Source organism: Meles meles, chromosome 11 (assembly GCF_922984935.1).
Source record: "Meles meles chromosome 11, mMelMel3.1 paternal haplotype, whole genome shotgun sequence".
Taxonomy (NCBI): domain Eukaryota; kingdom Metazoa; phylum Chordata; class Mammalia; order Carnivora; family Mustelidae; genus Meles; species Meles meles.
In genome coordinates, this window is record NC_060076.1 from 52,447,810 (window position 1) to 52,463,759 (window position 15,950).

General features: G+C 32.9%; 1 protein-coding gene across 8 annotated transcripts in view; it reads right to left on the minus strand.

Moving 5' to 3' along the window:
• The window catches only part of CNTLN (centlein), a 299,263-nt gene that overhangs the window by 180,307 nt on the left and 103,006 nt on the right, over nt 1-15,950 (minus strand). For all 8 annotated transcript variants that reach the window (XM_046023817.1, XM_046023821.1, XM_046023820.1 and 5 more), the window contains exons 4-5: nt 12,088-12,222; nt 11,307-11,486 (exon numbers count right to left, since the gene is read on the minus strand). In XM_046023817.1, the coding sequence (XP_045879773.1) occupies nt 11,307-11,486; nt 12,088-12,222 (315 nt within the window). The remainder of the gene's footprint in view (nt 1-11,306; nt 11,487-12,087; nt 12,223-15,950) is intronic.

Consider the following 15,950-nt stretch of genomic DNA (forward strand, 5'->3'; position numbering starts at 1 on the left):
TAATATGGCAAAAATATCCACATAATTTTATAATATTTGAGATTCAGATAATGCCCAGTTCCCTAATCATGACGAAATTTTTCCTCAAGTTTTTCAAAGTTGGCGTTTTCCTCCAGATAATTGTTTTTTTATCCGTTTTAAAACTATTTCAAAATTAATGTTACTTTCTAAAGCTATATTTTCTCCAAAATATATTATAAAACTTTGATTATTTTCATAAAGTATTAAATAAATATAATATCTAAAAATAGAGTATACCCACATAAATGTTATACATTCATTATTTGCAGAAGTGAGCACTAGGTTTTATGTCAATCACTACTCTACTCTAGCCATGATCTCATACTTCATATATTACCTTACAGTAGCTAGAGTAATATTTTAAAGATAAAAATACTGGCTTTCAGCTAAGAAAGCACTCTGAGTATTTCTCAAATTTCCATTTATTACACAGAGCAATGACAGGAAGAGAGAGGAGGGGCACCTGCATAGCTCAGTTGGTTAAACAATTAACTCTTGATTTTAGCTCAGGTCACGATCTCAGGGTCATTGGATCCAGCCCCACATCCCCTCTGCTCAGTGGGGAGTCTGCTTGAGATTCTCTCCTTCTCCCTGTCCCTCTGCCCTTCCCCCCACTAATGCACGCACACTCGCATGCACCCTCTCTCTCAAATAAATAAATAAATCTTAAAAGAGGGTTGGTTAACTGTTCAAAACATTAAAATAACTACTAGGGGTACCTGAGTGGCTCAGTCCTTAGTTGGTTAACTGTTTGGGGCTTAGGTCATGATCTCAGGGTCCTGGGATCAAACCCCATGTCAGGCCATATACTCAGCGGGGAGACTAGTTGTCCCTCTCCCATGCTCTTCCCTCCAAATGTGCTTTCTATCTCAAATAAATACATAAAATCTTTAAAGAAACTTTAAAAATAAAAATAAATGTAACTACCATATAATCCAGCAAGCTCACTTCTTAGAGTGGGTCTTGAAGAGATATTTGCACACCCACGTTCATACCAGCACTGTTCATAATAGCCTAGAGGTAGAACCACCCAGATGTTGGATGAATAGATTAAAAATGGGGTCTATACATAAAACAGAAAACAATGAAGTCTTAAAAAGAAAGGAAATTCTGTCACATGCTATAACATGGATGAACTTTGAGGACATTATCATTAAAAATCATTATTATTAAAAAACAAAATAAGATAAAATGAAAAGGTCTCATCCAATAAAAAATGCCTATAAAGTGATATAAATTATTTTAAAACATTCAAATGAAAATGGAAATCCTGGTGTTAAAAAGCAAAATTAACAAAATGAAGAGCACAAAAAAAACTCACTAGTGTAGCTGAACATTTAACATGAGATGACAAAAATAAGAAAAAACAAAGATAGATCCAAGAAAAAAAGAGTAACAAAAACGTTAACAGCCCCAGAGAAATGTGGACACCACAAACTGCACCAACATAAGCATAATGGGACTACCAGAAGAACAGGCAAGAGAATGAAAAAATAGAAGAAAAATTCAAAGAAATAATGACTGAAAAATTCCTAAAACTCATGAAAACAATTTAATCTAAACATCTGTGAAGCTCAACAATCTCCAAGTATTGTACATGTATAAATCCACAAACATACAATGAAAATACTGACAGCCGAAAATAAGAAAATCTTAAACACAAGAGAAAAACCATCCCTCATTTTCAAGAGACCTCGGTAAAATTAACTGACTTCTTCAGAAATAATGATGCCAGAGACACTGAGATAACAATTCAAAGTGCTCAAAGAAACAAACAACAAACAAACAAACAAACAAAAAACACCTGTCAACACAAAATTATATATATACAGTAAAGCTATCATTTAAAACTAAAGGTGATGAATGACATCAGGTAAATAATACAGTTCCAAGCATTTTGCCCTGGCAGAAATATCAAAAAGAAAGCAGAAACTTTCAGAACCAATGTTAGGAAAACTATGGAATGTATTCAAAGGTTTGCAACAACCAAGCAAATGCTGAGCTAAGAATAAAAGCAACTTAAAAATGGGACAAAAGATTTATGGAGTTTTCAGTTGCCCTTCCCAAACTGTCTCCAGCAAGCTGACCACTTTAAAAACTGTGAATCTTAAAGTAGTGATATTCTTAGAATGGCAGGAGCTCATGTTCCCAGTTGGATATCCTGGTTCCTGGTCTGGGAGAAAGCAGAATAGACTTTAGAGTAAATGAATAAGTGTGTCTGTTCCAATTTATCTAAGGGCTACCTGAATTATAGATATAAAGTGAGTATACATGGGATCAAAGACTGGATAAACGGAGGAAATAGCTCAAAAATATCAAAGGTTAACTAACAAACCACAGATGTGTGGGACAAAAGATTACTGGTTGAGGTATACAACAGAATGCCTCAGACATGGGAGAAAAAGTCTTGGAAGATGCTTGTGGACATTAGGACATTCAAAAATACCCATTGATTTGGGAGAGTTTAGAAAGTCACACAGAAGCTCAGAGAAAGATGCATGTTCAGAAAAGAGAAAAGAAGACCCAAAGTTTTACCCTTTGCTGAGCTCTGAGCTCAGTGCAAATATGGATAAGTACTGAAGAAGAGTCTTAGCACAGAGACAATACAAAGACTGGGAGAGGGATTTGTTTTGTGTGTAGATATGTGTTCTGTTGTTGTTGTTGTTTTGCTTCTTTGTGTTTTGTTTTGGCTCCTGCCATTCAAGGAAAACTATGACACAATGGGGGGTGAACAAAAGCTAAAGGATAAAAACCTCAGTGACCTTATACAAGTGACCCTAAACTCTTACAAATATAGATTGGGAGATTATCTAAACAGACTACCACAGCCTTCTAACAATTAAAAAAGCAGCAAGACTTCAGAAAGAGGTAGAATCTGACTTCCAAAGTTATACTCAAATACCCAAATTTCAACAACAATAAAATATCACCAGGCATAAATTAAAAAAAAACAAAAAACAAATAAAACACAAAAGTATGGCTTAACCAAAGGAACATACAAATGAACAGAAAACATTCCTGAGGAACCCCAGATATCAGATTTATAATGCACACGCTTTAAAATAACTATCCTAAATATCCTTACAGAGGTGAAGAAAAACATGAAAAAGTTTACAGGAAAATAATGTATAAACCAAAGGAATATCAACTAAAGAGAAAGAAGTTAGTAAAAGGAATCAAACAATTCTGGAGCTAAAAAAAGTACAATGAAATGGATGATTCTCCAAAGCATCTAACAACAGATGCAGAGCAGGCAAAAGAAAGAATCAGCAAGCTAGAAGAAACGTGTAAAATTATTGAAACACCAAAAAAAACATGAAGTGAACAGAACCTATCTGAAAACTTGGGACACTGTTAACTAGACCAACATATACATTATGGGAATCCCAGAAAGAGAAGAGACAGAAGAGGAAGCAGAAATAACATCTGAAGAAATAATGGCCATGACATTCCCAATTTTGATGGAAGATATATATCTACAAATCCAAAGGCCCAACAAACTCCCATTAAAAATCAACAGAGAGACCTACAAATTATAATCAGCCTTTTGAAATTCAGCCCCTGCAAAAAGAATCTTGAAAGAGTGCCTTGTCACATAGAAGAGATCCTTAATGAGATTAATAACTAATTTCTCATCAGAAACCACGGATGCTAGAAGGCAATGGGATAACATATTTAAAGAACTGAAAGTAAAGAAGTATCAACATACCCAGCAAAACCGTTCTTCAAAATTTAGAAAGTAATTAAGAAATTCAGAGGTAAACAAGGAAGACACAAAGAGTATTTATTAGTAGGGGAGACTGAAGGAGTTCATTTAGATCTGCCCTAGATCTTGCTTCTAACAAGAAATGTTAATGGGAGTCCTTCAGACTGAACTGAAAGGAAGCAAGATTGTAACTCAAAGTCATATGAAGAAATAAAGACCTCAGTAAAGATAAAGATAAATCCATAAGCCAGTATTATTATGTAATATCTGGTTTTCAACTCTACTTTTCATTTACCATATTTCAAAGAAAAACACAACAAAATTATCGATCTGTGTTACAGGACACACAATTTATAATGATGCAACTTGTGACAACAATAATGTAAAGTGGAGGGAAAGAGCAATATAGATGAGTTTTAGTATTGCTATTGTATAAGTTGGCATCAATTCAAATTATATTATTTTAAGTTCATGATGATAAATGTAAATCCATGGTAACCACAAAGAAAATACATCAAGAGAATAGACACACAACAAAAATAAGAAGGGAATCAAAATGTGCTACTATAACAAATCAACTAAATACAAAGGATGCTGTCATCCTAACTGAGGATATGAGGGAGAAAAACACCTATCAGACAACAGCAAATAAATAATAAAATGTCAGAAGTTAGTCAATCCTAACTAATAATTACTTGTATATACATAGATTAAACTCTCTAATCAAAAGGCAGATATTGACAAAATAAAGAAAACATTATACAACAAAATGTTGATTGAAACACTCACTTTAAATAAGTCAGTCAGAAAAAGATAAATACCATATAATTTCACTTATATGTAGAATTGAAGAAACGAACAAATGAACAAAGAAAAAAGAGACAAAAATATCCAGACACTTAAATACAGAGAACAAACTGATAGTTACCAAAGGAGTGATGGGTGAAATAGATGAAGGGCATTAAGGGTAGACTTATCATGAGGAGCACCAAGTAATGTACAGAATTGCTGAATCACTATATTGTACTTCTCAAACTAGTATAATACTGTACATTAATTATACTAGAGTTAAATCTTTTTTAAAAGATTCACTTGACCAAAAGACATAAACAGACTGAAAATGAAAGAATGGGAAAAGATAACCATGAAAATAATAAACAGAACTGGAATAGATATAAATATATTGGACAAAATATACTTTAAGTCAAAAACAGGTAAAAAAGCAAAGGGATATATAGGATGTATATATTGATTAAAGAATCAATTTGTCAGGAAGATGTAACTATAAACCAAACAACAGAGCCCTTAAATTATAAAGGAAGCAATTACAGAATTGAAAGAATAAATAGTTCTCTACAGTAATAGTTGGAGAATTCAATACTTCACTTTAAATAATGACTAGAACACTTAGACAGAAGGTCAACAAGGATGAAGAGGGCCTAAAAAACACTGTAAACTAAGTAACCCTAACAGATGTATACGGAACACACTACTCCAAAAGAGCAGAATATACATTTCTCTCAAGTACACATGGATAATCCTCCATATCTGATCATGTTAGGCCAAAAAACAATTCTTAATTTAAAAACATTATCATTATACAAAATATCTTTTCTAATCATAGTGGATTACAGCTAAAACTCAATAAAGAAGAAAAATTTTTAAAAATTAATATATGTTAATATGTGGAAATTAAATAATATACTCATAAAAAACCCATAGGTCAAAGAAGAAATCACAAGAGAGTCGGAAAATATTCAGAAATAAATGAAAGCAAAACAAAAATATTAATACTTACAGGCTGCAGCAAAGGCAGGATTCAGAGGAAAATTTATAGCTATAAATGCCGATGTTAAAAAAGAAAACATATCTCAACTTAATAATCTAATTTTACACCTTGAAGAAACAGAGAAGAAATATCAAAGTGAAACCAAACAGAAAAGAAGAAATAATAAAGATTAGTGTGGAAAATTCTTTTTTAAAGAGAACAACAAAACAATAAAGAATCAGTTAAAGCAAAGGGTGACTCTGAAAATAGCAACAAAATGAACAAACCTTTAATTAGAATGACAAAGAAAAAAGAGAAAGAATGTAAATAATTAAAATCAAAAATCAAAGTGAAGTCACCACTACAAACTGTAGAGAAATAAAAAGGATTATTAGAGAATACTGTAAGCAGTTTTACATCAATAAATTAGATGACCAAGACAAAACTGACATATTCTTAGAAACACAAAAATCACCTAAACTCAAGAACAAATAGAAAATCTCAACAGATCTATAATAACTGAAGAGGTTTAATCAGTTATCAAAACTACCCAACATAAAAAATTCTAGTACCAGATTGCTTCACTGGTGAATTCTACCAAACATTTTATTTTATTTTTTTATGTATTTGAGAGAGAGCAAGCGAGCACAGGGGGGCAGAGGGAGAGGGAGAGAAGCAGACTCCCTACTGAATGCAGAGCCCAACACAGGGCTCAATCTAACAACCCTGAGGATCAGCACCCAAGCCAAAACCAAGAGTTGGATTCTTAAACACCTAAGCTGCCCAGACATCCCTCCACCAAACATTTTAAAAGAATGAATACCAATTCTTCTTGAACTCTTCCCAAAAACATGAGAGGAAGAAACATTTTCTAATTCATTCTACAAGGCCAGGTTTATCTTGGCACCAAAGCCAGATAAAGACAAAAATATCCCAGCAACATAAAGTTGGTTTAAGATCCCAAATCAAGTAAAATAACATACCACACCCAAAGAATAAAAGACAAAAAAAAAAGATCATTTCAAGAGATGTAAAAAAAAAGCATTTGCCAAAATCTAAAACCCTTTCATGATAAAAACAACAACAATCAAATACTAGGGATAGAGGGAAGTTTCCTCAATCTGATAAAGTGTATCAACAAAACCAAGAGCAAATATCATACTCAAGGATGAAAGAGTAGATTCTTTCCCCATGAGATCAGGAATAAGACACAGACGTCTACTCTTTTTTTCTATTCAGTTGTATACTAGAGATTCTAGCCAGGGTAATGGGGAACAAAATCAAAAGGCACCCATATTGGAAAAGAAAAAGTAAATTATCTCTCTCTGTAGATGACATGATCTTACATATAGAAAGTCCTAAAGAATCAACCTTATTCAACAACGCTGCAGGTATAAGATCACTATATAAAAATTAATAATTAGGAATGAACCACCCAAAATGGAAATGAAGAAACAATTCCATTTAGAATAGCATAAAAATTAAATATTTAGGAATAATATGTACCTGGGCATTGGGTATTATACACAACTGATAAATTATTGAAAACTACATCTGAAACTAATGATGTACTATATGTTTAGCTCATTGAATTTAAATTTTAAAAAAATGAGTTCTATTAAAGAAAAAAGAAATAATACATACTCAAAGAAATGCAAACACTTTTCTGTAAAGAAGTGCATCATACTCTGAAAACCACAAAACATTACTGAAAGAAATTAAAGTAGACCTAAAAAAAGAAACACCCCATGTTGATGGAGTAGATGTTATAATATTGCTAAAATAGTGATATTTGCCAAATTGATCTTCTGATTTGATGCAATCTCTATCAAAATAAACACAACTTGCTTTTTTTGTAAGAAATGGAAAAAATGATTCTAAAATTCATACGGAAATGCAAGAGATCCAAAATAGCCAATTTTGAAAAAAGAATAAAACATCTGGATGACACACAATCCCAATTTCAAAATCTATTATAAATCTATAATAATTAACTGTGTGGTACAGACATGAGGATAAATGTATAAATCAAATGGACAGAATAGAGATCCAGAATAAACCCTTGTATTTACAGTCCACTGATATTCAATAAACACAGTAGCAGTGGGGGAAACAATAGTCTGTTTCAACAAATGGTGTTTGAACAACTGAGTAACACGTGCAAAAGAATGAAGTTGGATTCCTGTCAAACCCCGTATTAAAATATTAACTCAAAATGGATCAAAGAATTAAATGTAAGATATAAAACTATAAAACTCTTAGAAGAAAACATAGGTTTCCATCTTCTTGATCTTTGATGAGGCAATGGTTTCTCAGATATGACACCAAAATCAGGGGTAACAAAAGAAAAAGTAGATGAATTAAATATCAAAATTTAAAACTTTTATGCTTCAAAAACATTAATAAAGTAAAAACAATTCCGAGAATTGAAGAAAATAGTTTCAAACTCTATAGCTGAAAAGCGACTTGTATCCAGAAATATATGTAAAGGGAATGAAATATGCAGTTCTTCAAAAACAGACAAATAGCCAACAGCATCTGAAAAGAGGCTCAACATCACTAGCCATCAGGGAAATGCAAATCAAACCCACAATGAGATACCACTTCACATCCACAAAAACAAATCCAAAAGGCAGACAATAATAGGTGTTGATGAGAACAAAAAGAAATCAGAACCCTCACAGACTGCTGTTCACAATGTAAAGTGATACAGCTGCTTTCCAAAACTGTCTGACAGTTCCTCAAAAGCTTAAAACCAGTTACCATATGACCCAGTAATCTCAATCTTTGGTATGTATCTAAGAGAAATAAAAATACAGGTATGCATACATGAGATCTTGTACACAAGTGCTCACAGCAACATTACTGAAGACACAAATGTTCATCTACTGGTGATAAATAAAATGTAGGATAGCAATGTAATGGAATATATTCAACAATAAAAAGGAATGTGGTACAGATACATGCTACAACATGGATAAACACTGCAAACATTATTCTAAGTAGAAGAAGTCAGTCACAGAAGGCCATATACTATGATATTATTTACATGAAATGTTTAGAATGGACAAAACTACAGAAAAAGAAAGCAGATTATTGGTTATTAAGGGATCCAGGATGAAGGGGTAAATGCAGAGTGATTGCTAAAGGTTACAGGGTTTCTTTTTGAAATGATGAAAATGTTCTAAAAGTAATTGTGGTAATAACTGTACAACTCTGCATAAGCTAAAAATGACTGCACTCGGACTGTGAATTTTAAAAGGATTACATGTGAATTATATGCCAACTAATACTTTAGGAAGGAAAGAAAGATGCAAAGTTTTCTTAATAACTTAGAAAAATCAAGAAAATGTACAAATTTTTAGCACTAATAAGATAATTAGAAAAAACTGTTGAAAAGAAGGTTAAGATAAATCAGTAACAACCCTGCCTTCCAGAAATAATTAAAATATAATTTAAGATATTACTTACCACTATACAATCTTTTTACAGTAATATTAGTAGCTAGGACTAAATCTAGTTAACAGAGGACAATGCCATTTTAAGAAAGGTACAAAATCTTATTCCACATATGTGAACAGTAGGGTCACAATTCTCCCAAGATTAATTCATAAACTAAGTGTGGTTCCAATCTACTTTCTAATAGAGTTTTTCAGTAAAACTAATATAATCGTTCCTGTTCATTAAGATTGACTTATTTGCGGGTGCCTGGGTGGCTCAGTGGTTAAAGCCTCTGCCTTCAGCTCAGGTCATGATCCCAGGGTCCTGGGATCGAGAACACATCGGGCTTTCTGCTTGGCAGGGAGCCTGCTTCCTTCCTTCTCTCTGCCTGCCTCTCTGCCTACTTGTGATCTCTCTCTGTCAAATAAATAAATAAAATCTTAAAAAAAAAAAAAGATTTACTTATTTGAGTCATTTCTCAGCCTTTAGGTTAAGATCAAGTTTAATATTTATTTATTTATTTAAGAAAGAGAGAGAACGTGCCTACATGTGAGGGGAGGAGCAAAAGGAGAGGGGGGGAGAGAGAGAATCTCTAGCAGACTCCTTGCTGAGCAGAGTCCCACGCGGGACTCTATCTCACAACCCAGAGATCATGACCGAGCCCAAACCAAGAACTCAACTAAATGAGCCACCCAGATGCCCCAGTAACAAAACAGTTCTTAAATATTACAAGATAGTGAAGAAGCATATACAGGGTTCATGACTTACAGAAAAAAGAAGCAGACTTCCTACCAAATAATGGGTCAAGTTACAAAACTATAATACATAAAACCATGAAAATAATAATATGTCCAGAAACAAACCTAAACACGGGAACACTTTGAGATGTCAGAGATTACATCACAAATCAATAAACTACTGAATAAATGGTGTGAAACAACAGACCTCAAAATAAACTCTAAGTACATTACAGACTTTGGAATAGGGAAAACTTTAGCAAATAAGACTGTCAAAGCAAAAACATTAGAGAATAATAAAACATACTCTTTCTAGATCCACAAACTTTTCAAAGTCCAATTTACCTTACTTGAGATTCATGGAACAGAAAGTACTTGTAGTACATATAGCAAAAAAGTATTACTACCCAGAATAAATAATGTCTACAAATTAGTAAGACACACTTCCCAATTAAAGGAAAAAGTCCCAGAACTAAAAATCACAGCAAATGACAGAATGAACTATTTAAGTGGCAAATAGTCATCAATGGTATGAAAAGTATCACCAAACACTCATGTGCCTATGAATTAACATAAGGAAGTACCACTCACCCTTATCACACTACCAAACTGCTTAAAGATTGCAGGGAAGCAGAAACTGACATAAAAGCTGAGAAAACAAATGCACCAGAATTCAAGTCTCTCAATGGCTCATTGTTCTCTGATGATACACTAAAAGATTTAATGTATTTTCTTAAATATGTGCAATGAACTGATTCACACACTCAAAAATACACATCCCTTCACCTCTAAAATGATCACAGACACACACATATCCATACTTAGTATATTTTAATAGCTATATTTATATTTAATAGCTATATATATATACACATACACGTACACATGTGTGTGTGAACTTATGTTATATATTCTTTTTATGTGTGCATACACAGAGGCACTATCATATTTACTAGCATAAAAATTTGTTTCTGGCCTTTTCAACAAAATCTATGGTAAAAGAGAAACCTAAAATTAGATGGAAAAAAATTAACAAAAATATTCCCAAGGCAAAGAGAATGCCACCAAAAAATTATTATTTTGAAAAATACTGATGGACATATTACAAAGATTGATTATACCTTTCATCTTCTATGAAATAAAATCTTACTATGAATAACGCCATCTTAAGCCAAAGAAAAACACCATCTTCAAAACACATATGAGTATTTCTCAATTGCTTTGTGCTTTTTTCCCATTTTATTCTTCAAAAGACCTGGAGAACACATTCTTAAAACTCTATTGTAATGAATTCTAGCTATACTTATAAATTTAAGCTCTAACTGAGAAAAGTCAAACCTCGTGATTCTAAATATGTTTTTTCAAAACATGTTTCATTTCAAAATGCTACAGCCTTTATTTTTTAATGATTACATTTTAGATAACTATTTGAAGTCAGTTTCCTGCTTTGCAACATCAATTTTTAAAAAGCTGTGGGTCTTAAGTGAAGGAATATAAATTAATGCTGGTCCCCACTGGTGGATTTGAATATATAACTTGTTATTTAAAGAAAATCACATGTAATAAACTTCCTATAAGAAGTTAGATCTGAAATAACAGCATCATTCTCATGCTCTCCACTCTCACTGCATACCTTTATTTTTGCATCAATGCTATGTTTTTCTTTTCTCCAATGTGCTTCTTGCTTCCTCAGTTTCTCCAGGTCATTTAGCAGGTCAGCACAGCGGGTACTTAATTTCTCATTCTCCTCCTCCAGATTTTTTATAACCAGTCTGTTTTGCTCTTCCTTATTCTGTACACACTCCTTAGTGTCCTGTAGAACAGTACCACAAGGGCCGATAAACAAAACAAAGCAAAAAAAAGGTGAGAACTAATCAGCAAATATAAACTGTGCAGTTTTACCCTCACAGCAGCTTCTTCCATATTTGATGGCCAAGGTCACCTGTATACTTTTATTGGCCCCTTTTCATGCAGGTGGATGGGTCATATTTTTTCACTGGATGACAGCTTTGATGAGTACACATTTGCAAAGAGCCCATTAATTGATCAAGCTGCCTTTGATGCTGTCCCCAGCTATTTTTGAGACCCACACAGACATATCCTCCCAGACCTGGGTTTTATCAATTAATAATGCCAGTCCCATCAGAATCTAATTACAAGAAGCCACATATTCACACTCCTACTTTCTTAGCTCCATTTCCATCATTAACTATTTATCTGAAAGTTATAAAGCTTGGAGTCTTATCTTTAAAGCATCTTTCTCAGTTTTTGCATGTGAGAAAACTGTGTGGTACAGCAGGGCCTAAGGCAATTTTTCCTCCAAGCTTGTCACTTTCTGTGCCACAAAGGCTGACAAAGCTTAAAGTAGGGTTTCAAAGCAATAATACTGTAAAACTATGTGCAAGCCAACACACCTTAACTTCTTGACTTTTATCTTTAAATTTCTTCTGCAAGTCACTGAAATCTTTCCTTAAGAAAGCATTTTCTTCATCAACCGCAATCTTCCGTTTTACAAGGTCATTTATTTCTATTTGTAGTCCTGTTTCTCTCTGGAAAAAAAATCACAATTATTGGTAAGCTGGTATTTCTAAGAAAAAAATACTTTATTTTAAAAGGTTTCACATTTGATCAATAATATTAGGATTAACTAGTTTTCATAATAATGTCTATTATCAAAATTCTCATTTCTGGTGACATGCCCATCAATTTTCAAGTAAACAGGCAAGTGTGGTATCTGTTTGTTAGTTTAAGATGAAGAACACATAAAAACTGGATGCCAAATATTAAGCCACATTCAGAAAGCAAACTTTTGGGATTCAGGTGCAAAATAGAAGAAAAACAGAATTTTATAAAACATTCCAAAGAAAATGTGTATGTAGCTAAGATAAGAATTACCCTCTTATTTGAGTATCATTTGGAAGAAAACATTTTCTAGATAAACAATTATGATTTTGTGAAGGCACATGTAATTTTCAAGACTGGAAAATGACAAGTTTGTTTTGGTACCAAAGATAGCTTGCTGTGTAGAAAAACATATTCACGATATTAAAACTGCCATAGTTTTTAACTGACTGCTCTTTTTACCTGCAGAAATACCTAAATAAGACCTAATTACAAGACATACCCATGATACAATTCTTAGTTTCCCTCTTCTCTCAGAAAATTTACCCCTTCTTGGTTTCTGATCTCATCTCTGTCTAAGAGTCTTAACTAATCTTAATTCAGCCGTGATGCTGTCCCAGTGAACAATGTCATATTTTCAATTTTCAATATAATGCCTCCATTTGGATTATCTGCTGGAACGTGAAACTAACATGCCAAAACTGAAATATGTATCCTGATACTATCTCTTTCTAAACTTCTTCAACTTTTGTCAGCCTAACTTTTGTTCATTTCTTCAACTAATATTTATTAAGCACCCATTACATACTTAGTAAAGTTTTTGAAAGTCTTCAGGTCATTTCTAATAGCACCGTTCCCCAAAGCCCCATTGGCCTGTCAAACAAGAAGACCCATCAAGTTATAACATACTGTTCTGTTACTAAGTAGGATGCTCAACAGAAAACCCTGACCTTCATTTCATCTCTGATCTATCAGTGATGTTCATCTGATTCTTAAATATCAATTTATTTTGTACTCTCATATTTACTCCTTATTAAACATGCTCCAAGTGACTTGAGGAGGAGCTTCAAGGATAGGATGCAAAACAGGATGAGTTTCAGGAATAAAGTGAGAGTAACTACTATATTCTAATTTTTTAAGCTATAATGTTAATTGTTGATTTTACTTTAGTTCTAATTGAAAATATTTAAGGAGCACATGGATGGCTCAAGTTGGTTAACTGTCCCACTCCTGATTTCAGCTCAGGTCACAATCTCAGGGTGCTGAGATATCAATGCTGGGTGTAGAGTCTGCTTAAGATACTCTCTCTTCCTCTCCCTCTGCCCCACCCCACCACTCCTCAGATGCACATGTTCTCTCTCTTAAAAAAAAAAAAAAAATTAAATACTGAATGCATACAAAAAATAATCTGTGGGAAATATGTAAGGTACGAAGAACAGAATAAAAAGAGTAGCCTTGTATCCACAACCACCTAATTAAGAAACACAACCTTACCATGATCTTTAAGTCCTCTGTAGATCCCCTGATCCTTATAACACTTCCATGTCCTCCAGGGCAAGGCACTATCCTACAACTTTGGTTCTTAGCCTTGTCTTTCTTTATAGTTTAAAGACACACATATCCCTATTTGATATACTGTTCAGTTTAGCTTATTTTTGAACTTTATATAAATTAAATCATACTACACACATTCTGTAGCTGGCTATTTTTTGCTCAACATATATTCCCAAATTCATCCATAGTGATAGGTATAGCTACAGTTCAATTACCTTGGTGTATAGTATTATTCTATAATATAAATATACTATAATATATTTATCTATCTCTTGTCAGTGTATATTTCAGCTGCTTCCCATTTTGGGAAAAGGGGTATACAAACAATGCTGCTATAAACAGTCTTAAACATGTCTTCTGATATAGATGAGCAACAATTTCTCCCAAGCAGTATTTTTCAAACTACAGATTGCAATCTAGTAATGGGTCATTAAATCACTGAGTCATCACAATCAGCATTTTTTAAAAGTGGAATAGAATACAATAGAAAATATCAAAATGTTAGCATAAATTCTTAGCAAAAAAACTATGCCATAAGAATAAAACTATGAAAGAAGCAGATACACTATATTAAGTATCTCCTAAATTTTTACAGTGTTTAATTTTTCATTTATATTCTCTTTAAATATGATTACATTCATATTTGGTGCATATTTTGTTGTGTTTTTACCTTCATTATAAAAGTAAGGACAATTACTATATGAAATTTTATTTCATGTGTGGGTATATTAGGGTAATTAGAATGCATTTTTTTCAGTTTGGGGGTCATATTAATAAAAGTTGGAAAAATACTACTTAAGATTACATTTGGAGGTAAAATCACTAAGTCATAGGCTATAAGTACTTCAAGAGTTCTCACAGCTCTACATTGCACCAACACTTGACTCTCAGGCTTGGTAATTTTTTACAAATCTAGTAAGTATAAATGGAACCTCAATACAGTTTTAATTTTTACTTCCTATTTTAACTATTAGGGCATATCAAAATCTCCCTGACATCAGTCAAACAGCTTATGAATAGATGCATAAGTGTGGCCCATCAACAATTCACAGCCCATTTTTCTATTCTCACCTAAGTGTTACCCTCCTTCAAGATTCAATCTCTCCCTTTCTCCATGAAGGTTTCCCCAGACTGTCACAGTAATTTCTACCCTTCCTAGATTTCTGTCTTGCCCATATTATTCACTGGACACATTACATACTATGTACTCATAGTGTTTTCCAAACCAGATCAGCAAATGTTTATGAATGGGATGGACAAAGAATGATAAATTCAATCACATGAACACTAAGACTGTTTACAGACTATCTACAGACCTCTCCTTTGAAAGAACTGACAAAACGTGAGAATCCTCATCTATTCTAAGAACTATTTAAACCCTAGGAAGGAAAGAACACTGAACCAAATGATTAAAGTTTTAGAAGGGATTGCCCATTCATGTCAGCTAAACTTAACAGAAATTGACAACTTAAACACCAATAGCAAGCCCTTTCATGAGAATTATTTAATAATTTGAATTTCAGCATTTGAGTGAATTTAGTAATCAACAAGTCCAAACATAGACTTAATTCTTAAATAAAAAAGCATAATACAGTAGGTAATTAGTTAACCCAAACTATGAATATCCTTGTAGTTAGTTTGATAAATCTGATATTACACTGAATAATCATTAAAGTAATAAAGATGCACTCCCAATAAAAGACATCAGTAAGTTAAACCTTTAAAGATTTGCAAAATTTTATATAATGCAAAATATTTTCCTATTAAAGTATGCTCTTAATGATCTACTTTAAATAATGAAACTACAGGTATATACAGCTGTAGTTCATTTTAAAATATAGCTTTATGAAACTTTTCAACAAACTTTTCTGGATAGAGTACATTCTTAATGGTTTGGCGTGAGTTAATATTAAAATAGCAAACAGAACTCAGAGGAACCATAAAGCATAAAGGGTGACAAGAGAAAGTATGTCTAGAACAAATAATTTATTATGGATAAGACATGAAATGAATAATTCACATCATGGTCAAGAGAAGTCTATAGAGTAAGAAGAGAATGATAAAGAGTATGACGCAGGAAAAAAGGGGAAGGAGGGGCAGC